Source organism: Pseudophryne corroboree, chromosome 7 (genome assembly GCF_028390025.1).
Source record: "Pseudophryne corroboree isolate aPseCor3 chromosome 7, aPseCor3.hap2, whole genome shotgun sequence".
In the NCBI taxonomy this organism is placed as follows: domain Eukaryota; kingdom Metazoa; phylum Chordata; class Amphibia; order Anura; family Myobatrachidae; genus Pseudophryne; species Pseudophryne corroboree.
Genome location: NC_086450.1, coordinates 111,715,928 through 111,743,634, shown reverse-complemented (window position 1 = coordinate 111,743,634; position 27,707 = coordinate 111,715,928). Strand labels below are relative to the sequence as shown.

At 46.7% G+C, this 27,707-nt stretch overlaps 1 protein-coding gene across 2 annotated transcripts in view; it reads right to left on the bottom strand.

Annotated features, from left to right (window-relative positions):
* Positions 1-1,368: 1,368 nt before the first annotated feature.
* The window catches only part of ARL5A (ADP ribosylation factor like GTPase 5A), a 33,119-nt gene continuing 6,780 nt past the window's right edge, over positions 1,369-27,707 (bottom strand). For both annotated transcript variants that reach the window (XM_063933544.1, XM_063933543.1), the window contains 4 exons: positions 9,843-9,990; positions 6,549-6,632; positions 3,985-4,136; positions 1,369-2,664 (listed from right to left, as the gene is read on the bottom strand). In XM_063933544.1, coding sequence (XP_063789614.1) covers positions 2,616-2,664; positions 3,985-4,136; positions 6,549-6,632; positions 9,843-9,990 — 433 coding nt within the window. In that variant the 3' untranslated portion in view covers positions 1,369-2,615. The remainder of the gene's footprint in view (positions 2,665-3,984; positions 4,137-6,548; positions 6,633-9,842; positions 9,991-27,707) is intronic.

The window sequence follows — 27,707 nt, the reverse complement described above, 5'->3', positions numbered from 1 at the left end:
ACACAGTATTTATGAATCGCTATACACAGAGACACTGAGTAGGATATAAAAAACTACTCATTATAAAAGAACACATCTGTAACATAATAATAATAATTAAATATCAAAATGTAATCAATTAGTGTATTAATGGTTTACTCCGCACAGAATTCCAGAAACAGAGGGCTCCCTCTTGTGGACTGACTGTGACTAACAACTCTCTGAAAGCTGTTCCAGTAATACTGTATACTGTACATTAAACTTATGCAGTGGGCCAAACGTAATAGCCTGTAGGTTGCCAAACTGATAATGTTTCTACGATTTAGCTTCACTGTTTAAAGCTGCAATTTTTTTAAAGGCAAAACCTGGTAAAAGATTGCTGCTTTAAATCTCACAGCTCAATTGTCAAAACACAAGCTCTTTCTGCAACCTGGAGGCCATTCCATTTGGTGCAGTCTAGTACTACACCAAGAAGTAGTATTTTATTTCTTATTTCTGCGAAGGATGGTGGCCTATACTGCCTTGTTTGTCTTACTAATAGTAATAGCAAATATGTTTGGCCAGACATGTTGCTCACTATATGCTGCTATATTTGAGTGGAAGCCTACATCACATAACAGCACTAAGATGGATCAATACATACAGCCCTATTAGTAGCAGTGGGGCACATGTATTAAGCCTGGAGAAGTGATAAAGCAGTGATAAGTGCAAGGTGATAACACACCAGCGAGTGTCATTTTTAAAATCCGTAATGATTGGCTGGTGCATTATCACCTTGCGCTTACCACTTCTTTATCCCTCCTCCAGGTTAATACATCTGCCCCAATGTATCATCACCTCACAGTTAAAAATGGTTAGTTTATGTTAGAGTTTGGAAAACTGTGAAGAGAGCTGCATTGTTGAACCACTTATTTGATTTGTACATGTCCAAGGTTTAAACACGGCTTTACATTCATGTGTGATTTACTAAGGTTTACTTTCACTGCCCTTCAATACAAGACATCTTAGCATCATTGTGTGAATTAAATGTCATGGTGTCCACACAGCAATTGTGGGTCACATCCAGGGAAGACCACTGTGTGTAGATGATCTAAAAGCATTCATAGAAAAACACAAGAATCAGCCAATAGGATAAAGCTCTGCATTTGGTGTTTAGAAGCATCTGTGACCACTTCAATACATAATATTCCAGGCTGAACCAACAGCTTTATTCTTTCTAGGCTTTGATTCCTCATTACAGATGAGGTGATCACCATTGGAAGGGTTGGTGTCAGTTCTGATTGCCAATTACAGATGACAGAGTTTAAAATGAGACTATTACTTAGGGAAATGTTACAGGACATCATGTAAATACCAATAATAAATAACAGAAGCCATTTAACTACTGTATTATTTTGGGAGAGGTCCTACCCATTTATTGTACAGAAAAGAGTGCCAGCACATGCATATTAGCCTGGACAGCTAACATTCAACTTCAGAAACCAGGAGACAGCTGCACAGAACCCTAACACTCTTCCAATCACCAGCTGGCTTTCATTTCCAGCCAATGGATGCGAAGGTATCAAAGCATTGCCAAAGGTGAGAAGTAGAGTCCCCATCATATGGAGGTTTCATGATCCTTCTCAATTAAACAAATTGCTGAATTCCTTTCCAATGCAATAATGTAATCAAACAGGGTAGTCGATGAATATATATAGGGACGGAGGAAGAAATGGGCAGAGAGTGGGGTGGAGAGAGGTAGATTATGAAGGGAATGGGGAGAAAGGGAGGCGGGGGGGACAGGGCAGAGGGATAGGGGAGTAAGAGAATGAAGGGGGTGGGGGGAGGGTCCATGGGTTACTTAGGCATGAAAACTAAACTCTATGAAGTCTCTACTTGTGTCTGAATGATAAAAAGCACAAGTACATGTATAGGAATGATGAGAGGACGTTCCCCTTTTCTACTTAATTATCCCACGGTCACACTTGTGCTAGTAAGTTTTTCTTGACAAGGAAAGTAAAAAAAATAAGTGTTCAGTGGAGCATTATAACATGCAAATCAGCAGATGCCAAGGAATGTGCAAAAAACAAGCACTGTAAAACAAAAGGACAAGAAAGTGACAAATAACCGTTACATATCAGAACTGTGCAATTTTCTTCAAGGTCTTCAAGGCAATGTTTTCCACATATTAGTACAACGTAGGGGCATGCGTACACACACACACAGGAGATACAAAGATATGTACAGAATCTAGTCCTGCCGGTGGGGATTTAAAAATACTGCTCAGCCATTTTCTGTGTAGTTGATTCTTCTGCTCGGTGTCACCAGCTCAGGCCACATTCAGCTCGCAAAGGGTCAATTAGTAAAATTACATTATAAAAAGTCTTTAAAATGTCATCTCCCTCTTCCTCCTCTGACCGTCCCTGGGTGAGGGCTAAAATGAGCAGCCAGGCCAATCACAGCTTTCCACAGTACCCTTCAGAAGACGTCATCACAGAATCATTAAGGTTTTGCCTTCAGATAATTTTCTGGTGTTTTCTTGCTGATGAAACCAGTGGAACGCAATGCTGATAAATACTTGTCTTAAGAGTGCAGCAGTCCAGGGATTCATAAATACAGTGTATTTGAGTCTAATGTCTCTTCACGTCACACAGAGGTCATCTGGATTTAAGCCGCGACATCATCCACTCGAGTCCTTGACACAGGCTAAACATTAATTACAAATAGTAAAAGCATGATAAATAAGTAAAAACTGAAGGTTTCACTACATATAAGGGACTTTTTGTCATTTGACATTATAAAGATGGCCATATACTAGACCAACTTTCATGCAACCATCAAACTAGTTGGTTGGAATGAAGACGTGGTAATGCATGGAAGCAAATGACAATCAGCAATTTGCTCCCAAACGCCAGAAAACAGGAGAAGACGGTCATTCACACAAGTTGGTTAAATTGGTTTGATTTAATCAACTTGTCTGAACGACATTTTTAAGCTGGGTACACACTACAGCGATGTCGGCACAATATGCCGTTTCGTAACGACATATTGCCTACATCACTCAGTGTATACAAGGGATTGCCCTCTCCCGCGGACGCTAGCGACGGACTCTTGGTTGTATGTTCTGCACATAAAACCAAGCGTTGTCGCTAGCATCCTATAGTATGCCAAAGGAGGACGGAACATGTTTGTTCCGAACTTCATTAGCATCGCCCCAGTGTGTATACACCATCCAGGGCTGACGGGGATTCGTTCAGACGTCTGAACGAATCCCCGTCACTATAGTGTGTACCCAGCTTTAGTATGTTTTTAGGGGTTTGGAAGCAAATGGCTGATTGTCATTTGCTCCCATACAGTGCAAGGTCTTCATTCATTCAACCAACCAACCAACCAACCAGTTTAATGGTTGAATGAAAGTTGGTCAGTATACAGATGGAGCCATATTTATCTTGGCCTTTAATGGGATTAATTGAGCAAGGCAAATCAGACTTAATCCCCTGCTGTAATGACTTAATCCCCTGCTATATTGTTCTCTCTCTACTGTATTGCAGCTGAGAACAATAGATGAAGGCCTTATGCTAATAAACCATGGTGTGCCTAGGTGCAGCAGAGAAGGCAAGATAAGCGTGGCTTCATCTGTATGGCCAGCTTTATCATTTCTTCCTTCCAACCAACTAGTTATATGGTTTTGCCATTTCCCTGACTGATTACTGATCATCGATGTCCGCTGATCTGAGTATTTGATTGCCAATCGAGAAATCTAGCAACACTGGACTCTTTTAACACAGCTGTAGTGAAAAGTTAAAGTCAGACTGAATGGAAAAGTTTACCTCCATATTTCATACATAGGAATACACTTTTCAAAGTGATCCTAGAAAGCTAGGGTTTTTTTTGTTTATCTTATAAAGAAAGAACTAACAATATATTATATATAATATTGTGCATAATATGATCTTGCTATCTTGCATTACTATACATATACCAGTGTGTGCCACATTGTAAGTTACGTAGAAGATTTACACTCACCCTTCCCCAGTGAGAGCACAGCACGCCTGTATGTGCCATTGATGATCTTTTACAGATGTTAATTTCAAGTACTGGGAGATTTCTGCTACAGACATACACTCTTTCACATCTTGCTTGTTTGCAAAGACCAGTAGTCCAGCCTTCTTCAAGTCCTTCAATTCCAAACACATAAGTAAAGAAGCACCCTTCTTCAGTCATCCAGTAACTGCTACCGCTGTAAGACTACTGGCTATGTGGAAAGTACTAGGAGAAATGGTTGGGAACAGCCTATTCGCTCAGCTGCAATAGGATTACCTGGGCGGAAGAGGACACCTCACTATTTGATGCAAGCTGAAAATGATTCTCTCTCATACTGTACTTGACATCTTTAGGTACTGCACCTTGACCTTTGTTTGGAGAAGTATAACTTATCATATGTCCCTTTCTGCTAGATTTTGAACTAATACAGTACTTTTACATGATTATTTAAGTTTATCTATATCTCTCGCTCCCTGTGTCAGCCTCCCTTATTTGCCAACTGCGTCACTGGCTCTCCATCCACCGCAGAAAACAGGTTTTAACTCCGCACCCTGCCATATAAAGTCGTCAATTGCTCCACTCCATCCTACATTTCAGACCTACTTTCTGTCCACTCTCCCTCCCGCCCTCTCTGCTTCTCCACTGACCACCGGCCTCACCTCCATCTTGATCACCCCCTTCTTTTATCCCGCATCCAAGACTTCTCCTGTGCTGTTCCATAGCAGTGGAACTCACCACCCTATCACCATCAGACTAACAGGAAGCCTCCAGGCCCAAGACTCATTGCTACACCAAAGCCTGTCAGCTATCACAACACTCTGCTCGGTACATCTGTCCACCCATCTACCCTCTCTGCCAGTTCACCCTCCTAGTTTCCCCATAGATAGTAGGGCCCTTTCCCCTCATTCTCTCCTCATCCCTGTCACCGGTGCATATCTGTTCCCCTGTCTCCATGCTTCCCTCCTCTCTGCCTGCCTGCTTTGTGGGTACAGGCTCATTGATTGCAGCTTGTTCCCTGGTCACCACTGTGTGACACATCACTGCTTGCTTTCTTCTAAAGTCTTAGCTAGTTTCTCCATCCTACCTCTCTCTCTCCCTGTTGTTGGTTTATTTATATTACGGTTATCCTTTGTATTTTTGCAGTATGTATGTCATCTTGTTTTCAGTATATACGGTTCTGTGGACACCTTGAGGTGCCCTATAAAAAGAAGTTAATGACAATAAGAACGTGTACATTTGGGAAATATGCCCATCTTGTGACATCACAGACATTGTAATTTTATATGGATTTTCTTCTGTTTTTAATCATTACCAATGAAATATAAACGTAATTAATAAGTTTAGTAGTGCTTTGTATTACACTGCAATTGTAAGAAGACTTTTCTATTTGGGCTTCATTATGGTTTATTCCATTGCTATCACCATGTAAGCATCGTACTGACAGACATTGCTTTATAAATATACAAGACGAGTAAAATACTGGTGCACACTATGGTCTCGCTTTCCTTACCTCTCTCTGGGGACCACTGAGACATCATCAGGACTATTTAGAAGACTACGTAGCAAAGTCCACCACGGTGCATTATTTCCCAATGCACTCATATTATGATTTGAAGGAGGGGAGTGCTACCATTGCAGGGGACGCAGTTAACATGCCGGCTGTCGGTATCCCGGCGTTCAGGATACCGACGCCGAAATTCCGACACCAGACAATGCCAGCACCGGAATCCCGGCTCACCAGAGTTATTCCCACTCGTGGGTGTCCAAGACACCCATAGAGTGGGAATAGATCCTGAGCCTGCAGCGTGGCGAGCCTGCAAGGGGACTTTTAGTGCTCGCCCTCGCTGCCGGCATTCTGGCAGGCGGTGCACCGCTGTCGGGATATTGACAGCTGGAATCCCGTCCACCGGTAATAACGTATGTAACCCCATTGCACAAATACCTGAATTAAATTATGTGAATTCTCTTTTTCCTTTCCGTACATCATGGAAAGATATCACCTCATTAAAAGTCATTACAAATAGTAGTCAGATTATGCCATAACGGAAAGTGCCAGATTGCTCACAGTTTTCACAAAGATTCTTATGGAATCTCTGTGGCTCTTCCTGTTCATGGCCTCATTTCTGACCTTCGATAATGTCTGACCTTGTGGCGCTAGTCATACCTGGAACTTCCCATACTATCCTGGGAAACTCCTCGGCAGTCAGATACAACCCTTCTGCTGCTGAGCTCATGTCCAAACGGCCAGCTGGGGCGGTTCTATTCCCTGATGGGGAACTGCAGTAAGGTAGCTAGTCCTCTCCCCCTTTTCCTAAATTGTGGACTCTCCTCTCTCGTGTGGCCACTTTACTCTTTGATGTTGATATCACTGATTGCATCACGTATCAAAGTCCTAGCGCTGCTAATAGTTACTGTGCTGTGACTATTAAATATAATTATGTCCTCATGTTAAAACCGACCATGCAGCGGGTAACAACACAAGGAACATTTAAGTCAGCCAAACTGAAGACAAACACTGGAGTACGTTTATGTAAGACATATCTCACCTCATGTGATAGCATTTTATATAGCTCCTCTCTGGTTACCGAGATCCGCTCTCTGTCTGTGCTGTCCACTACAACTATTACAAACTGGAGAAGGAGAAGGCACGTTTAAGTCAGGCAAATAAACAGCAATAAAAACTGCACTCAACACCAGAAAATTACTGTAAAACATGAAAGAAGTAAAAATATATAAATCCCCTCATCTATCCAACATTCACAAGACACCAGAAAAGCAGAACTATGTACCTCCGCGGTACTTTTCATAATCCCTATGAGGATTTTATGTTTTAATCTTCAAACTAGTATGATGTGAATTAATTCAAAATAAGTAATGTTCGCTGCATGCAGTACGATCAGTGTTCGCAAATACGCGCTATAGCACATATTTTACCCAGTTCTGTGGTCCGGGGATTCACTTTTCTAAACTGTGTGGGTCCCCGGGGACGCGCTCCGCTGAAGCTGGTTGTACTGGTTGTCTTGTTTAAGCTTCCTGTAAATAGAGGACGGAGGTGGAGCCTTACCAGTTCTCTTGCGGCCCTCCTCCTTCCTGGTCACCTGCTGCAGCTTCACGGGGGCCGGACAGAGAGTGAGGACGGCTCTGTGGCGCTACACACTGTGCTGCGGGGGGAGGTGAACGCCAGTGACCGCGGACTGTAAGTGCTGTGAGGAAGGGTGAGCTGGACTTACGGTGGCGGCTGCTTATATCGGTGGGAAGGCGGAGATGGGGGCTGCATGGCGCCGGCAAACAGGTTGTTAAACATCACAAAAATGTTGCATGGGATGGGGGTGAGGCGAGAGGGTAACAGTGCTGCTGGTCTGTGCAGCATACAGGACACTTAGTACAACCACTGCATTCGAGTCATGCTGCCTGTAATTTATGTGCTGAGTGATCAACTTCAGTGACACTCACTGTTCTGGCTGTCTTTGTTGGTTGCTGCTGGTTACTGTAAAGACAGCCAGCAGAGTGAGTGTCACTGAAGTTGATCACTCAGCACATAAATTACAGGCAGCATGACTCGAATCCAGTGGTTGTACCAAGTGTCCGAAGTCAGAGGTCAGGATGCTGGCATTCAGTATACCGACACCAGCATCCCGATCGCAGCAATGCCGACAAGGGTGCAGAGGGTACCCTAACCTCCCACCTCTAACCCTCCGTTTCCTGCAGCCTAAACCTAACCCTCCCCCTTAGTGCCTAACACTTATCCCCCTCTCTGCAGCCTAACCCTAACCTCCCCAACACCATATCCTAACCCCCAACGTACGCTAAACCTGTGGTGGCAGTGCATACTTACCTTCAGGATCCTGACTGTCAGGATATCGTTGCCGGGATCCCGATCTCCTCGGGATGCCAGCGTCGGTGTTCTGGCGGCTGTCAGGATTCCGGCGTCGGTATTGCGGCTGCTGGGATCCCGACAGCCGGTATCCTGAACGCATACTTCCGATATGAAAACAGCCCAGCAGCACTGTCACCCTCTCACCCCTCCCTCCCCCACAACACTTTTGTAGTGTCTAAATCCAGTCTGGGGCTCCTATTATAGCGGCACCATAAACCCATTACATATATAAAATTTATTATTTAATAATGTTGTCCTGTTTTTTAATCATATAATTGTTAAGTGCTTTACCTGGCGCAATGTGCATAATGTGCCCTGCCTGGCGCAATGTGTATAGCTTGCTCTACCTGGCGCAATGTGTATAACGTGCTCTGCCTGGCGCAATGTGTATAACGTGCTCTGCCTGGCGCAATGTGTATAACGTGCTCTCCTTGGCTCAGTGTGTATAGGAGGTTCTACCTGGTGCAATGTGTATAACGTGCTCTACCTGGTGCAATGTGTGGTGCAATGTGTATAACGTGCTCTGCCTGGCGCAGTGTGTATAACGTGCTCTCCTTGGCTCAGTGTGTATAGGAGGTTCTATCTGGTGCAATGTGTATAACGTGCTCTACCTGGTGCAATGTGTGGCGCAATGTGTATAACGTGATCTACCTGGTGCAATATATATAACGTGCTCTGCCTGGCGCAATGTGTATTTCATGCTCTCCTTGGCTCAGTGTGTATAGGAGGTTCTACCTGGTGCAATGTGTATTAGCAGCACTACTGTGTGGAGTAATGTGAATTGGTATTATTATGTGACCACGCCCCCTTCCCCACAAAGCCACACCCCTAAAAAAAATTGGCACACCTTGTCGCAGTTTTCAGTGTGGGTGGGGGAGCACCAATTCTCTTTCTGCCACAAGGGCACCAAAATGTCTAGTTACATCTATAGTGCGGGGTGTCCTGTATGCTACACAGCCCAGCAACATCGTCACCCCATCCTCCCCCTTGCACCACTTTTGTAGTGTCCAAATCAAGTTTGTGTTTTTATATTTGAATCATTAATAAGACTAACTAAAAACTTCATTCCGATGGGACCCATAAAAGGACAGGTAGGACCCCAATTTTTTAAAAGTGAGGGGTCCCTAGGACCCACTTTTTTTTTGCCTCAGCGCGATCACTGACTATAGGAGAACATCACCTAGTGCACAATGGCTACCCAGCAAAGTGCAATATACTGTAACTCTCAGTGTCCCTGAAGACCTCCAGACAGGATATCGGATGTGTTCAGGAAATACTGACCTCCCACAAGTACATCTTCATCTTACACACCTCTCTTCCTCTTACCCCCAGCTTGTGCATTGATGATCATGAATACAGTAACTTTCATATAATGCAACTTTCATTTAACTAAAGCAAAAGGAGTCAGAACAAAAATTATCCTCAGTTCACAGAGGGCCTCATTCAGAGATGTATGCTAATGCCACCGCAGCTGCAAATGTGTACGCAGCGACTGTGTGTAAATATGCAAATGTCACTGCCACCGGGATTTGTACTGAAATGCCCACTGGGGGCGTCTGTGAACCGCCGCTTGCATATAATCATAGGATTCAGTCAAACATCGGCCTTCTGCGTAACCCTATGGTCACACAGCACGGTCGCTGGAAGTAAGAGGCCAGATGCCATTGTAACTACAGGATCGCAGTCAAATGCTGTGATACGCCCTACCCCCCGAAACGGTCGCGACATGCCAGCATTTGAGTTGCCACTCCCCAACAAATGCTCCCGTACTATCAATTACTTTGTGAATAATCCTCACTGTGACCGCCATTGCGGCACATTTGCAGTGCGATTCAGACACAAATCAATCCACTGTATACAGAAATGGCATGCATCCTTCTCTAAATCAGGCCGAGTGTGAGCAATGGTCCCCACCAGTAGTGCCCTACTTTCTTCATTCCAAAATACTTTCAGTCACACTTGCCTCTGTGTTTGTGTAATAAGTATTCCATGAGGAACGGAGAGACTCTTGGCCGCCAATATCCCACATTAGAAATCGAGTATTATTCACCACGATCTCCTCCACGTTACTGCCTATTGTTGGGGATGTGTGCACCACTTCATTCATGGAACTGGAACAGACAGATACATAAACACTACCTCAGAAAGCATTTATATCCAGATCAAACATAGAAACATAGGGGTCGATTCTATTCGGCAACTTAAGAATAGCGCCGGGAATTAGCTCCCGACGCTATTCAATTCAGCTGCTAGTGACCCGCAATTGTCGGGAATTCTTCTCTCATCCCCGGGGGATGAGAGAAGAAACCCGACAAAAGTGCTGCCTCGCGGCCGGCGCGAAGCTGATTCTGTCGGGAATCAGCATCGCCGCGGGTAGTTAAGTCGGAGATTGCCCGTTCTCCCGACAAAACTACCTGTTAATTCGGTGAGAACGGGACATCGCCGACTTAACTGGAGCTGAATTGAATAGCGTCGGGAGCTAATTCCCGGCGCTATTCTTAAGTTGCCGAATAGAATCGACCCCATAGAATTTGACGGCAGATAAGAACCACTTGACCCATCTAGTCTGGCACTTTTTTAACCATATTGTTACCTCAAACCCTATTTGATCCTTATTTCTTTGTAAGGATATCCGTATGTCTAGCCCATGTACTGTATGTTTAAATTGCTGAACTATCTTAGCCTCCAAAACCTCTGCTGGGAAGCTATTACACTTGTCCACTACCCTTTCTATGAAGTAATTTTACCTCAAGTTTCCCCTAAACCTACTTTCCTACAATTTCAGTGCATGTCCTCATGTTCTATTACTTCTCTCCCTTTGAAAAATGTCTCCTGTTGTACCTTGTTAAAATCCTTGATATATTTGTAAGTTTCTTTCTCTTCTCCAAACTATACATGTAAAGACATTTTAGTCTTTCCAGGTAAGTTTGTGATGTAGGCCATGCACCATTTTAGTTGTCCATGCTTGTACAGTCTCTAATACATTTATATCCTTCTGAAGATATGGCCTCCAGAATTGAACACAGTATTCTAGATGTGGCCATACCAATGACTTATACGGTGGCCTTATTACTTCTTTCTTTCTGCTGCTGATTCCTCTCCCTATGAAACCAAGCATCTGACTTGCCTTCCTCATTCCTTTGTTACATAGCTCACCTGCCTTTACGTCACCTGAAATAGTGACTCCTAGATTCCTTTCCTCCTCAGTAGTTTTAAATATAGTGCCATTAATACGATATTTAGCCTTTTGATTTTTGAGGCCCAAGAGCATGATTTAGCAGTTGTTGGCATTAAACTGTAACTGCCATGATCTTGACCATTCTTCTAGTCTACCTACTGTAGATCAGCAATCATTTGTTTTACCCCTTCTGGTGTGTCTACACTGTTGCATACCTTTGGGTCATCTGCAAAAAGGCATACTTTACCCTTCAATATCATTTTCAATGTCACCAATGAAGATATTAAAAAGCACTTTTCCAAGTACAGATCCCTGGAGTACTCCACTAGTAAGATTACCCTCCTTTGAATGCACTCCATGTACAGGTTGAGTATCCCATATCCAAATATTCCGAAATACGGAATATTCCGAAATACAGACTTTTTTGAGTGAGAGTGAGATAGTGAAAACTTTGTTTTTGATAGCTCAATGTACACAAACTATGTTTAATACACAAAGTTATTAAAAATATTGTATTAAATGACCTTCAGGCTGTGTGTATAATGTGTATATGGAACATAAATGAATTGTGTGAATGTAGACACACTTTGTTTAATGCACAAAATTATAAAAAATATTGGCTAAAATGACCTTCAGGCTGTGTGTATAAGGTGTATATGTAACATAAATGTATTCTGTGCTTAGACTTGGGTCCCATCACCATGATATCTCATTATGGTATGCAATTATTCCAAACTACGGAAAAATCCCATATCCAAAATACCTCTGGTCCCAAGCATTTTGGATAAGGGATACTCAACCTGTACTACAACTCTCTGTTGTCTATCCTGCAACCAGGATCTTATGCATTCAACCATCCTAGTATCCAATCCCATGCTTTCAAGTTTATTTAAAAGTCTGATGTGGGATAGTGTCAAAAGCGTTACTAAAGTTAAAGTCTAGATAAGTTATATCTAGCACCCCCCCCGTTTATCACTTTAGACACCCAGTTAAAAAAGTAAACAAGATTTGTGCGACATGATCTCCCCCCAGTAAATCCATGCTGTTCGGGATCCTGTAAATTCTACATTTAACATCCAATACAGTTATATCCATTATCTATGTGCATTGTCAGGACCTCTCTAGAGCTAAACTTACCCCTACCCTTAAGTCCCTGTTTTTGGCTTGAACTGTTTAGCTCAGAGAGGTTTCTGTTGCATTTAATGTAATTTATACACTGAAGTACCAAAAAGCATGGGATAGCTGTATGTAAAGGTAATTGTAGGTTGTGCCAATGTACTGTCAAGTCTTGAACATGGCCAGACCTGCATCATTTGTAATCTGACATCTCACGAGTCGGGATGTAGTTATGTGACCGGCGGTCTGACCGCAGGTCACAATACCGACCCCTCCATCCCGCCAGGGCGAAATCCCGACAGTCGGCATGCTGACTAGCAGGGACTAATCTCACTCGTGGGTGTCCACGACACCCATAGAGTGGGAATAGAACCTGTGGCGAGCGCTCATATCAAGGCAACGTGAATTATCAGAGTTCGAACGAGGCATGATAGTCAGTGCCCGACTATGGGACTTTCCATTTACAAAGTTGTGCAGATAGGCAACATTCCTCAATCTACAGTGTCACATATGTACAGAGAATACCTCATGAAAGACATAACCACCCACCGTGGACAGCGCAGTGCCTGACCACGGGTGCTTAATGATTGTGACCAGTGGTGCCTGGCCAGAATTGTCCGTAGTAACAGATGAGCGACACTAGCTCAAATCACTTCCACATTCAATGCAGGCGGTACCAGACACATATCCAGCAGGTCAGTGTCGTGTTCTTAAGCTTCCATGGAATATGGGAGCAGAAGACCCACCAGAGTGCCCCTGTCAAAACGACGACACCGGACACATCGTTTTACCTGGGCTCATGGCGTCCCTAATTGGACCCTGGAGGACTGGCAACATGTGTTATGGTCCAATGAGCCACGGTTCCAGTTTCGGGCTGATGGTAGGAATTGTGTGTGGCACAGACCCCCATGAGGCCATGGACCCCAGTTGTCAACAAGGGACCATGCAGGTTGGTGGTGGTTCCATAATGGTGCGGGGTGTGTTCATATGGCATTATCCGTATGAACATGTCATTGACCAGTAACTGCTACATTGCAGTGCTTGGTGATGATTTGCAACCCTTCATGGACTTCATATATCCCCACAATGATGGAATATTCCAGCAAGATAATGCAACATGTCATCAGATCCAAGTTGTCCAGAACTGGTTCGAGCAGCATTATGGAGAGTTCAGACAAATGATGTAGTCACCATGTCCACCAGACATGAATCCAATCTAGCATTTATGGGACGTGGTGGACAGGTCCAGTTGCACCCAAGATCCTGCATCTACAAATATCACGGTGCTGTGGGAAGCAGACGGCATGGATCAACATCTCTCCAGAGGTCTTCAGTCCACTTGTGGAATCGATTCCATGCTGAGTTGCTGCACTTCGCCGGGCCAGAGAGGGTCCTAGGCCATGACTTTTTGCACTTCAGTGTATCAATGAGCGTGTGCACTTGGCACCCAAAAGGATATATCTGGTGACAACATAATGTCAACATGAGGGCCCTATTATGTTCTGCTTGAAGTTAAAGAATAAATACTGTCTTCACACAGTGGATCTTGTAATTCAGTGGTCAACCAAATATTCAAAATGCAGCCTGCCAGTTCAGGAGTAACGTATACCCGTGGTGTGTATACATCCCAGTGTGTGTTATAAATTAGGTAAATAAGGCAGAATGAAGGCATAATTAGCTGTATTGGTATACAAGAGACAAAGCACTCTCTCCAGTGGAGTACCAAATACTACAATCCTACTTGAGTGCATATATGTTGAATATCTGACATGTAGGTTACTGTTGGAGTATGCGATTTACGCCCATCTTATTCAATTTGGGAGTAACCATTGTGTCACCAAGTGCCTCACTCAATGAGGTCTGACGTTCTTACTAAAGTCATTGGCTGCAATTATTACTCAGACTTACATAATGTCTCCCACTGAGGAAGAGAGAAACAGCACATAACATCCTGTTTAGATCAGACCATTAAATGTCACTCAAACTGCGTTTCTCATTTTGGGTGTAAATAAGATTTTACTCACCGGTAAATCTATTTCTCGTAGTCCGTAGTGGATGCTGGGACTCCGTAAGGACCATGGGGAATAGCGGCTCCGCAGGAGACTGGGCACAACTAAAGAAAGCTTTAGGACTACCTGGTGTGCACTGGCTCCTCCCACTATGACCCTCCTCCAGACCTCAGTTAGGACACTGTGCCTGGAAGAGCTGACACAATAAGGAAGGATTTTGAATCCCGGGTAAGACTCATACCAGCTACACCAATCACACCGTATAACTCGTGATACTATACCCAGTTAACAGCATGAAATATAACTGAGCCTCTCAACAGATGGCTCAACAATAACCCTTTAGTTAGGCAATAACTATATACAAGTATTGCAGACAATCCGCACTTGGGATGGGCGCCCAGCATCCACTACGGACTACGAGAAATAGATTTACCGGTGAGTAAATCTTATTTTCTCTGACGTCCTAAGTGGATGCTGGGACTCCGTAAGGACCATGGGGATTATACCAAAGCTCCCAAACGGGCGGGAGAGTGCGGATGACTCTGCAGCACCGAATGAGCAAACTCTAGGTCCTCCTCAGCCAGGGTATCAAACTTGTAGACTCTTGCAAAAGTGTTTGAACCCGACCAAGTAACAGCTCGGCAATTTTGTAAAGCCGAGACCCCTCGGGCAGCCGCCCAAGAAGAGCCCACTTTCCTCGTGGAATGGGCTTTTACAGATTTAGGGTGCGGCAGTCCAGCCGCAGAATGTGCAAGATGAATCGTGCTACAGATCCAGCGAGCAATAGTCTGCTTAGAAGCAGGAGCACCCAGCTTGTTGGGTGCATACAGGATAAATAGCGAGTCAGTTTTCCTGACTCCAGCCGTCCTGGAAACATATAATTTTTCAGGGCCCTGACTACGTCCAGTAACTTGGAATCCTCCAAGTCCCAAGTAGCCGCAGGCACCACAATAGGTTGGTTCACATGAAAACTGATACCACCTTAGGAAGGAATTGGGAACGAGTCCTCAATTCCACCCTATCCATATAAAAAAATTAGATAAGGGCTGTTGCATGATAAAGCCGCTAATTCTGATACACGCCTGGCCGACGCCAAGGCCAACAGCATGACCACTTTCCACGTGAGGTATTTTAGCTCCACGGATTTAAGTGGCTCAACCCAATGCGACTTCAGGAAATACAACACCACGTTGAGATCCCACGGTGCCACTGGAGGCACAAACGGGGGCTGACTATGCAGCACTCCCTTAACAAAAGTCTAAACTTCAGGCAGTGAAGTCAGTTCTATTTTTTGAAGAAAATCGATAGAGCCGAAATCTGGACCTTAATGGAAACCAATTTTAGGCCCATAGTCACCCCTGACTGTAGGAAGTGCAGAAATCCACCTAGCTGAAATTCCTCCGTTGGGGCCTTCCTGGCCTCACAGCACGCAACATATTTCCGCCATATGTGGTGATAATGGTTTGCATTCACTTCTTTCCTAGCTTTAATTAGCGTAGGAATAACTTCCTCCGGAATGCCCTTTTCTTCAGGATCCGGTGTTCAACCGCCATGCCGTCAAACGCAGCCGCGGTACGTCTTGGAACAGACAGGCCCCCTGCTGCAGCAGGTCCTGTCTGAGCGGCAGAGGCCATGGGTCCTCTGAGATCATTTCTTGGAGTTCTGGGTACCAAGCTCTTCTTGGCCAATCCGGAACAATGAGTATAGTTCTTACTCCTCTCCTTCTTATTATTCTCATTACCCTGGGTATGAGAGGCAGAGAAGGGAACACATACACCGACTGGTACACCCACGGTGTTACCAGAGCGTCCACAGCTATCGCCTGAGGGTCCCTTGACCTGGCGCAATATCTTTTTAGCTTTTTGTTGAGGCGGGACGCCATCATGTCCACCTGTGGCCTTTCCCAACGGTGTACAATCATTTGGAAGACTTCTGGATGAAGTCCCCACTCTCCCGGGTGGAGGTCGTGTTTGCTGAGAAAGTCTGCTTCCCAGTTATCCACTCCGGGAATGAACACTGCTGACAGTGCTAACACATGATTTTCCGCCCATCGGAGAATCCTTGTGGCTTCTGCCATCGCCATCCTGCTTCTTGTGCCGCCCTGTCGGTTTACATGAGCGACCGCCGTGATGTTGTCTGACTGGATCAGCACCGGCCGGTGTTGAAGCAGGGGTCTAGCCTGACTTAGGGCATTGTAAATGGCCCTTAGTTCCAGAATATTTGTGTAGGGAAGTCTCCTGACTTGTCCATAGTCCTTGGAAGTTTCTTCCCTGTGTGACTGCCCCCCAGCCTCGAAGGCTGGCATCCGTGGTCACCAGGACCCAGTCCTGTATGCCGAATCTGCGGCCCTCTAGAAGATGAGCACTCTGCAGCCACCACAACAGCGACACCCTGGCCCTTGGAGACAGGGTTATCCGCCGATGCATCTGAAGATGCGACCCGGACCACTTGTCCAACAGATCCCACTGGAAGATCCTTGCATGGGACCTGGCGAATGGAATTTCTTCGTAAGAAGCTACCATCTTTCCCAGGGCTCGCGTGCATTGATGCACCGACACCTGTATTTGTATTAGGAGGTCTCTGTCTAGAGACGACAACTCCTTGGACTTCTCCTCCGGGAGAAACCCTTTTTTCTTGTTCTGTGTCCAGAACCATCCCCAGGAACAGTAGACGCGTCGTAGGAACCAGCTGCGACTTTGGAATATTCAGAATCCAGCCGTGCTGTTGTAGCACTTCCCGAGATAGTGCTACTCCGACGAACAACTGCTCCCTGGACCTCGCCTTTATAAGGAGATCGTCCAAGTACGGGATAATTATTTCGGCCATTACCTTGGTAAATACCCTCGGTGCCGGGGACAGACCAACGGCAACGTCTGGAATTGGTAATGACAATCCTGGTGAGGAGGGTAAATAGGGACATGCAGGTAAGCATCCTTGATGTCCAGTGATACCATGAAATTCTCCAGGCTTGCAATAATCGCCCTGAGCGATTCCATTTTGAACTTGAACCTTCCTATATAAGTGTTCAAGGATTTCAATCTTAGAATGGGTCTCACCGCATCGTCTGGTTTCGGTACCACAAACATTTTGGAATAGTAACCCCGGCCTTGTTGAAGGAGGGGTACCTTGATTTCACCTGATGGAAGTATAGCTTGTGAATTGCCGCCAGTACTACCTCCTTTTCTCCGAGGGCAGCAGGCACGGCTGATGTGAGGTAACGGCGAGGGGGAGTCGCCTCGAACTCCAGCTTGTATCCCTGTGATACTACTTGCAGAACCTAGGGATCCACCCTGTGGGCAAGCCCACTGGTCCCTGAAGTTCCCGAGACGCGCCCCCACCGCACCTGTCTCCACCTGTGGAGCCCCAGCGTCATGCGGTGGACTCAGAAAAGCGGGGGAAGATTTTTGATCCTGGGAACTGGCTGTCTGGTGCAGCTTTTTCCTTCTTCCCTTGTCTCTGTGCAGAAAGGAAGCGCCTTTGACCCGCTTGCTTTTCTGAAGCCAAGAGGACTGTACCTGAAAATACGGTGCTTTCTTAGGCTGTGAGGAAACCTGAGGTAAATTTTTTTCTTCCCAGCTGTTGCTGTGGATACGAGGTCCCAGAGACCATCCCCAAACAATTCCTCACCCTTATAAGGCAGAATCTCCATGTGCCTTTTAAAGTCAGCATTACCTGTCCACTGCCGGGTCTCTAATACCCTCCTGGCAGAATGGACATTGCATTAATTCTGGATGCCAGCCGGCAAATAGCCCTCTGTGCATCCCTCATATATAAGACGACGTCTATAAAATGCTCTATGTTAGCAAAATATTATCCCTGTCTAGGGTATTAATATTATCTGACAGGGTATCAGACCACGCTGCAGCAGCACTATTCATGCTGAGGCAATTGCAGGTCTCAGTAAAGTACCTGAGTGTGTATATACAGACTTCAGGATAGCCTCCTGCTTTTTATCAGCAGGCTCCTTCAAAGTGGCCGTATCCTAAGACGGCAGTGCCACCTTTTTTGACAAACGTGTGAGCGCCTTATCCACCCTAGGGGATATCTCCCAACGTGACCTATCCTCTGGCGGGAAAGGGTACGCCATCAGTAACTTTTTAGAAATTACCAGTTTCTTATCGGGGGAACCCACGCTTCTTTACACACTTCATTCACTCATCTGATGGGGGAACAAAACACTGGCTGCTTTTTCTCCCCAAACATAAAACCCCTTTTATGTGGTACTTGGGTTAATGTCAGAAATGTGTAACACATTTTTCATTGCCGAGATCATGCAACGGATGTTCCTAGTGGATTGTGTATATGTCTAAACCTCGTCGACACTGGAGTCAGACTCCGTGTCGACATCTGTGTCTGCCATCTGAGGTAACGGGCGTTTTTTGAGCCCTGATGGCCTTTGAGACGTCTGGGCAGGCGCGGGCTGAGAAGCCGGCTGTCCCACAGCTGTTACGTCATCCAGCCTTTTATGTAAGGAGTTGACATTGTCGGTTAATACCTTCCACCTATCCATCCACTCTGGTGTCGGCCCCACAGGGGGCGACATCCCATATATCGGCCTCTGCTCCGCCTCCACATAACCTTCCTCATCCAACATGTCGACACAGCCGTACCGACACACCGCACACACAGGGAATGCTCTGACTGAGGACAGGACCCCACAAAGTCCTTTGGGGAGACAGAGAGAGAGTATGCCAGCACACACCAGAGCGCTATATAATGCAGGGATTAACACTATAACTGAGTGATTTTTCCCCCCAATAGCTGCTTGTATACACATATTGCGCCTAAATTTGGTGCCTCCCCTCTCTTTTTAACCCTTTGAGCCTGAAAACTACAGGGGAGAGCCTGGGGAGCTGTCTTCCAGCTGCACTGTGAAGAAAAAATGGCGCCAGTGTGCTGAGGGAGATAGCCCCGCCCCTTTTTCGGTGGACTTTTCTCCCGCTTTTTTCATGGATTCTGGCAGGGGTAATTTATCACATATTTAGCCCTGGGACTATATATTGTGATGATTTGCCAGCCAAGGTGTTTATATTGACCTCAGGGCGCCCCCCCCCCCCTGCGCCCTGCACCCATCAGTGACCGGAGTGTGAGGTGTGCATGAGGAGCAATGGCGCACAGCTGCAGTGCTGTGCGCTACCTTGTTGAAGACAGAAGTCTTCTGCCGCCGATTTTCCGGAACACTTCTTGCTTCTGGCTCTGTAAGGGGGCCGGCGGCGCGGCTCTGGGACCGAACATCGAGGTCGGGTCCTGTGGTCGATCCCTCTGGAGCTAATGGTGTCCAGAAGCCTAAGAAGCCCAAGCTACCACCAGTTAGGTAGGTTCGCTTCTTCTCCCCTTAGTCCCTCGCTGCAGTGAGTCTGTTGCCAGCAGATCTCACTGTAAAATAAAAAACCTAAAATATACTTTCTTTCTAGGAGCTCAGGAGAGCCCCTAGTGTGCATCCAGCTCAGCCGGGCACAAGATTCTAACTGAGGTCTGGAGGAGGGTCATAGTGGGAGGAGCCAGTGCACACCAGGTAGTCCTAAAGCTTTCTTTAGTTGTGCCCAGTCTCCTGCGGAGCCGCTATTCCCCATGGTCCTTACGGAGTCTCAGCATCCACTTAGGACGTCAGAGAAATTATGCTGAGAGCGCAGAATATGAATCCCATGTTCCATGCTGACCTTCCCCTTATACAGATTTTTTCTCCCCTCTATATGACTTATACCACTTCACATACAGCCTTTTTACACAGGTTTTTGCCGGGTCGTGTGGCTCAGCTATGTCTGAACAGACCCTCTCAGGCCGACTATCCCAGGTCTGCAATCCTGTTCGGTACCAGTTATGCCCGGGACTGACCAGGATTGCCTGTGGTCTGAAAGGCATTACCCGGGTTGTGATGACCCCGGTCATGCCTAAGAGTATTTGATTGGTGGGCACAGTTGCGCTTGAAGATGACAGCATATCCAAGCTACCACTGTTAGATGAGAGACCCAGGTCCGGTGTGAACAGCAACGACCCAGGAATAACCAGCCAGAGTCCATCGATGTGTGAAAGGCAGTAAGTACTGAAACACGGCTTCAACCTGTGCTAAGTGTCCCAGGTCCGAACCGGGTTAAAACCAGGTTTTATGCGTGAAAAAGGTATTATTATTTACTGGAAAAATAAGATTTTACTTACCGATAAATCTATTTCTCGTAGTCCGTAGTGGATGCTGGGGACTCCGTCAGGACCATGGGGAATAGCGGCTCCGCAGGAGACAGGGCACAAAAGTAAAAGCTTTAGGATCAGGTGGTGTGCACTGGCTCCTCCCCCTATGACCCTCCTCCAAGCCTCAGTTAGGATACTGTGCCCGGACGAGCGTACACAATAAGGAAGGATTTTGAATCCCGGGTAAGACTCCTACCAGCCACACCAATCACACTGTACAACCTGTGATCTGAACCCAGTTAACAGCATGATAACAGCGGAGCCTCTGAAAAGATGGCTCACAACAATAATAACCCGATTTTTGTAACAATAACTATGTACAAGTATTGCAGACAATCCGCACTTGGGATGGGCGCCCAGCATCCACTACGGACTACGAGAAATAGATTTATCGGTAAGTAAAATCTTATTTTCTCTGACGTCCTAGTGGATGCTGGGGACTCCGTCAGGACCATGGGGATTATACCAAAGCTCCCAAACGGGCGGGAGTGTGCGGATGACTCTGCAGCACCGAATGAGAGAACTCCAGGTCCTCTTTAGCCAGGGTATCAAATTTGTAGAATTTTACAAACGTGTTCTCCCCCGACCACGTAGCTGCTCGGCAGAGTTGTAATGCCGAGACCCCTCGGGCAGCCGCCCAGGATGAGCCCACCTTCCTTGTGGAATGGGCCTTGACAGATTTAGGCTGTGGCAGGCCTGCCACAGAATGTGCAAGTTGAAATGTGCTACAAATCCAACGAGCAATCGTCTGCTTAGAAGCAAGAGCACCCAGTTTGTTGGGTGCATACAGGATAACAGCGAGTCAGTTTTCCTGACTCCAGCCGTCCTGGAAACCTATATTTTCAGGGCCCTGACAACATCTAGCAACTTGGAGTCCTCCAAGTCCCTAGTAGCCGCAGGTACCACAATAAGCTGGTTCAGGTGAAACGCTGACACCACCTTAGTAAGGAACTGGGGACGAGTCCGCAGTTCTGCCCTGTCCGAATGGACAATCAGATATGGCTTTTGTGAGACAAAGCCGCCAATTCTGACACTCGCCTGGCCGAGGCCAGGGCCAACAGCATGGTCACTTTCCATGTGAGATATTTCAAATCCACAGATTTGAGCGGTTTAAAATGTGATTTGAGGAATCCCAGAACTACGTTGAGATCCCACAGTGCCACTGGAGGCACAAAAAGGGGGTTGTATATGCAATACTCCCTTGACAAACTTCTGGACTTCAGGAACTGAAGCCAATTCTTTCTGGAAGAAAATTTACAGGGCCGAAATTTGAACCTTAATGGACCCCAATTTGAGGCCCATAGACACTCCTGTTTGCAGGAAATGCAGGAATCGACCGAGTTGAAATTTCTTCGTGGGGCCTTCCTGGCCTCACACCACGCAACATATTTTCGCCACATGTGGTGATAATGTTTTGCGGTCACCTCCTTCCTGGCTTTGACCAGGGTAGGAATGACCTCTTCCGGAATGCCTTTTTCCCTTAGGATCTGGCGTTCCACCGCCATGCCGTCAAACGCAGCCGCGGTAAGTCTTGGAACAGACCTGGTACTTGCTGAAGCAAGTCCCTTCTTAGCGGCAGAGGCCATGAGTCCTCTGTGAGCATTTCTTGAAGTTCCGGGTGCCACGAGTATAGTTCTTACTCCTCTACGTCTTATAATTCTCAGTACCTTGGTTATGAGAAGCAGAGGAGGGAACACATACACCGACTGGTACACCCACAGTGTTACCAGAACGTCCACAGATATTGCTTGAGGGTCTCTTGACCTGGCGCAATACCTGTCCAGTTTTTTGTTCAGGCGGGACGCCATCATGTCCACCTTTGGTCTTTCCCAACGGTTCACAATCATGTGGAATACTTCCCGATGAAGTCCCCACTCTCCCGGGTGGAGGTCGTGCCTGCTGAGGAAGTCTGCTTCCCAGTTGTCCACTCCCGGAATGAACACTGCTGACAGTGCTATCACATGATTTTTCGCCCAGCGAAGAATCCTTGCAGTTTCTGCCATTGCCCTCCTGCTTCTTGTGCCGCCCTGTCTGTTTACGTGGGCGACTGCCGTGATGTTGTCCCACTGGATCAATACCGGATGACCTTGAAGCAGAGGTCTTGCTAAGCTTAGAACATTGTAAATTGCCCTTAGCTCCAGTATATTTATGTGGAGAGAAGTCTCCATACTTGATCACACTCCCTGGAAATTTTTTCCCTGTGTGACTGCTCCCCAGCCTCTCAGGCTGGCATCCGTGGTCACCAGGACCTAGTCCTGAATGCCGAGTCTGCGGCCCTTTAGTAGATGAGCACTCTGCAGCCACCGCAGAAGAAACACCCTTGTCCTTGGAGACAGGGTTATCCGCTGATGCATCTGAAGATGCGATCCGGACCATTTTTCCAGCAGATCCCACTGAAAAGTTCTTGCGTGAAATCTACCGAATGGAATCGCTTCGTAAGAAGCCACCATTTTTCCCAGGACCCTTGTGCAATGATGCACTGACACTTTTCCTGGTTTTAGGAGGTTCCTGACTAGCTTGGATAACTCCCTGGCTTTCTTCTCCGGGAGAAACACCTTTTTCTGGACTGTGTCCAGAATCATCCCTAGGAACAGCAGACGTGTCGTCGGAAACAGCTGCGGTTTTGGAATATTTAGAATCCACCCGTGCTGTCGTAGAACTACTTGAGATAGTGCTACTCCGACCTCCAACTGTTCTCTGGACCTTGCCCCTATCAGGAGATCGTCCATTTTCTTTGAAGAAGAATCATAATTTCGGCCATTACCTTGGTAAGGACCCAGGGTGCCGTGGACAATCCAACCGGCAGCGTCTGAAACTGATAGTGACAGTTCTGTACCACGAACCTGAGGTACCCTTGGTGAGAAGGGCAAATTGGGACATGGAGGTAAGCATCCCTGATGTCCCGGGACACCATATAGTCCCCTTCTTCCTGGTTCGCTATCACTGCTCTGAGTGACTCCATCTTGATTTGAACCTTTGTATGTAAGTGTTCAACTATTTCAGATTTAGAATAGGTCTCACCGAGCCGTCTGGCTTCAGTACCACAATATAGTGTGGAATAATACCCCTTTCCTTGTTGTAGGAGGGGTACTTTGATTATCACCTGCTGGGAATACAGCTTGTGAATTGTTTCCACTACTGCCTCCCTGTCGGAGGGAGACGTTGGTAAAGCAGACTTCAGGAACCTGCGAGGGGGAGACGTCTCGAATTTCCAATCTGTACCCCTGGGATACTACTTGTAGGATCCAGGGGTCCACTTGCGAGTGAGCCCACTGCGTGCTGAAACTCTTGAGACGACCCCCCCCACCGCATCTGAGTCCGCTTGTACGGCCCCAGCGTCATGCTGAGGACTTGGCAGAAGCGGTGGAGGGCTTCTGTTTCTGGGAATGGGCTGCCTGCTGCAGTCTTCTTCCCTTTCCTCTATCCCATGGCAGATATGACTGGCCTTTTGCCCGCTTGCCCTTATGGGGACGAAAGGACTGAGGCTGAAAAGACGTTGTCTTTTTCTCCTTTATACAGCAATACTTCCATGTGCCGTTTGGAATCTGCATCACCTGACCACTGTCGTGTCCATAAACAACTTCTGGCAGATATGGACATCGCCCTTACTCTTGATGCCAGAGTGCAAATATCCCTCTGTGCATCTCGCATATATAGAAATGCATCCTTTAAATGCTCTATAGTCAATAAAATACTGTCCCTGTCAAGGGTATCAATATTTTCAGTCAGGGAATCCGACCAAGCCACCCCAGCGCTGCACATCCAGGCTGAGGCGATCGCTGGTCGCAGTATAACACCAGTATGTGTGTATATACTTTTTAGGATATTTTCCAGCCTCCTATCAGCTGGCTCCTTGAGGGCGGCCCTATCTGGAGACGGTACCGCCACTTGTTTTGATAAGCGTGTGAGCGCCTTATCCACCCTAAGGGGTGTTTCCCAACGCGCCCTAACTTCTGGCGGGAAAGGGTATACCGCCAATAATTTTCTATCGGGGGAAACCCACGCATCATCACACACTTCATTTAATTTATCTGATTCAGGAAAAAATAAGAATTTACTTACCGATAATTCTATTTCTCGTAGTCCGTAGTGGATGCTGGGAACTCCGTAAGGACCATGGGGAATAGCGGCTCCGCAGGAGACAGGGCACATCTAAAGAAAGCTTTAGGATCACCTGGTGTGCACTGGCTCCTCCCCCTATGACCCTCCTCCAAGCCTCAGTTAGGATACTGTGCCCGGACGAGCGTACACAATAAGGAAGGATTTTGAATCCCGGGTAAGACTCATACCAGCCACACCAATCACACTGTACAACTTGTGATCTGAACCCAGTTAACAGCATGATAATAGAGAAGCCTCTATAAAAGATGGCTCACTACAACAATAACCCGAATTTTTTTGGTAACAATAATTATGTACCAGTATTGCAGACAATCCGCACTTGGGATGGGCGCCCAGCATCCACTACGGACTACGAGAAATAGAATTATCGGTAAGTAAATTCTTATTTTCTCCGACGTCCTAGTGGATGCTGGGAACTCCGTAAGGACCATGGGGATTATACCAAAGCTCCCAAACGGGCGGGAGAGTGCGGATGACTCTGCAGCACCGAATGAGAGAACTCCAGGTCCTCCTCAGCCAGGGTATCAAATTGTAGAATTTTACAAACGTATTTTCTCCTGACCAAGTAACTGCTCGGCAAAGTTGTAAAGCCGAGACCCCTCGGGCAGCTGCCCAAGATGAGCCCACCTTCCTTGTGGAGTGGGCATTTTAAGATTTTTGGCTGTGGCAGGCCTGCCACAGAATGTGCAAGCTGAATTGTACTACAAATCCAACGAGCAATCGTCTGCTTAGAAGCAGGAGCACCCAGTTTGTTGGGTGCATACAGGATAAACAGCGAGTCAGATTTTCTGACTCCAGCCGTCCTGGAAACATATATTTTCAGGGCCCTGACCACGTCAAGCAACTTGGAATCCTCCAAGTCCTTAGTAGCCGCAGGTACCACAATAGGTTGCTTCATGTGAAATGCAGAAACGACCTTAGGTAGAAATTGAGGACAAGTCCTCAATTCTGCCCTGTCAGAATGAAATATTAAATAAGGGCTTTTATATGATAAAGCCGCCAATTCTGACACACGCCTGGCTGAAGCCAGGGCTAACAGCATCGTCACCTTCCATGTGAGATATTTTAAGTCCACAGTGGTGAGTGGTTCAAACCAATGTGACTTTAGGAAACTCAACACAACATTGAGATCCCAAGGTGCCACTGGAGGCACAAAAGGAGGCTGTATATGCAGTACCCCTTTTACAAATGTCTGAACTTCAGGCACTGAAGCCAGTTCCTTTTGGAAGAAAATCGACAGGGCCGAAATTTGAACCTTAATGGACCCTAATTTTAGGCCCATAGACAGTCCTGTTTGCAGGAAATGGAGGAAACGACCCAGTTGAAATTCCTCTGTAGGGGCCTTCTTGGCCTCCCACCACGCAACATATTTTCGCCAAATGCGGTGATAATGTTTTGCGGTTACGTCTTTCCTGGCCTTGACCAGGGTAGGGATGACTTCATCTGGAATGCCTTTTTCCTTCAGGATCCGGCGTTCAACCGCCAAGCCGTCAAACGCAGCCGCGGTAAGTCTTGGAACAGACAAGGCCCCTGCTGGAGCAGGTCCTTTCTTAGAGGTAGAGGCCACGGTTCGTCCGTGAGCATCTCTTGAAGTTCCGGATACCAAGTCCTTCTTGGCCAATCCGGAACCACGAGTATAGTTCTTACTCCTCTCCTTCTTATGATTCTCAGTACTTTTGGTATGAGAGGCAGAGGAGGGAACACATACACTGACTGGTACACCCACGGTGTTACCAGAGCGTCCACCGCTATTGCCTGAGGGTCCCCTGACCTGGCGCAATATCTGTCTAGTTTTTTGTTTAGACGGGACGCCATTATGTCCACCTTTGGTTTTTCCCAACGGTTTACAATCAGGTGGAAGACTTCTGGGTGAAGTCCCCACTCTCCCGGGTGAAGGTCGTGTCTGCTGAGGAAGTCTGCTTCCCAGTTGTCCACTCCCGGAATGAACACTGCTGACAGTGCTATCACATGATTTTCCGCCCAGCGAAGAATCCTTGCAGCTTCTGCCATTGCCCCCCTGCTTCCCGTGCCGCCCTGTCTGTTTACGTGGGCGGCTGACGTGATGTTGTCCGATTGGATCAATACCGCCTGACCCTGAAGCAAAGGTTTCGCTTGACTTAGGGCATTGTAAATGGCCCTTAGTTCCAGAATGTTTATATGAAGAGATGTCTCCAGGCTTGACCATAAGCCCTGGAAATTCCTTCCCTGTGTGACTGCTCCCCAGCCTCGCAGGCTGGCATCCGTGGCCACCAGGACCCAGTCCCGAATGCCGAATCTGCGGCCCTCTAGAAGATGAGCACTCTGCAACCACCACAGGAGGGATACCCTTGTCCCCGGTGACAGGGTTATCCGCTGAAGCATCTGAAGATGCGACCCGGACCATTTGTCCAGTAGGTTCCACTGGAAAGTCTTGCGTGGAATCTGCCGAATGGGATTGCTTCGTAGGAAGCCACCATTTTTACCCAGAACCCTTGTGCATTGATGCACTGAGACTTGGTTCGGTTTTAGGAGGTTCCTGACTAGCTCGGATAACTCCCTGGCTTTCTCCTCCGGGAGAAACACCTTCTTTCTGGACTGTGTCCAGGATCATCCCTAGGAACAGAAGACAAGTCGTCGGAACCAGCTGCAATTTTGGAATATTGAGAATCCAATCGTGCTGCCGCAACACTACCTGATATAGTGCTACACCGATCTCCAACTGTTCCCTGGATCTTACCCTTATCAGGGAATCGTCCAAGTAACGGATAACTAAAATTCCCTTCCTTCGAAGGAATATCATCATTACGGTCATTACTTCAGTAAAGACCCGGGGTGCCGTGGACCATCCCTACGGCAGCGTCCGAACTGATAGTGACAGTTCTGTACCATAACCTGAAATACCCTTGGTGAGAAGGGTAAATTTTGACATGAAGGTAAGCATCCTTGATGTCCCGAGACATCATGTAGTCCCCTTCTTCCAGGTTTGCAATCACTGCTCTGAGTGACTCAATTTTGAATTTGAACCTCTGTATGCAAGTGTTCAAAGATTTTAGATTTTAGATTTTAAAATCGGTCTCACCGAGCCGTCTGGCTTCGGTACCACAATAGTGTGGAATAATACCCCGTTCCCTGTTGCAGGAGGGGTACCTTGATTATCACCTGCTGGGAATACAGCTTGTGAATGGTTTCCAAAACTGCCTCCCTGTCAGCGGGAGACGTCGGTAAAACAGACCTTTGG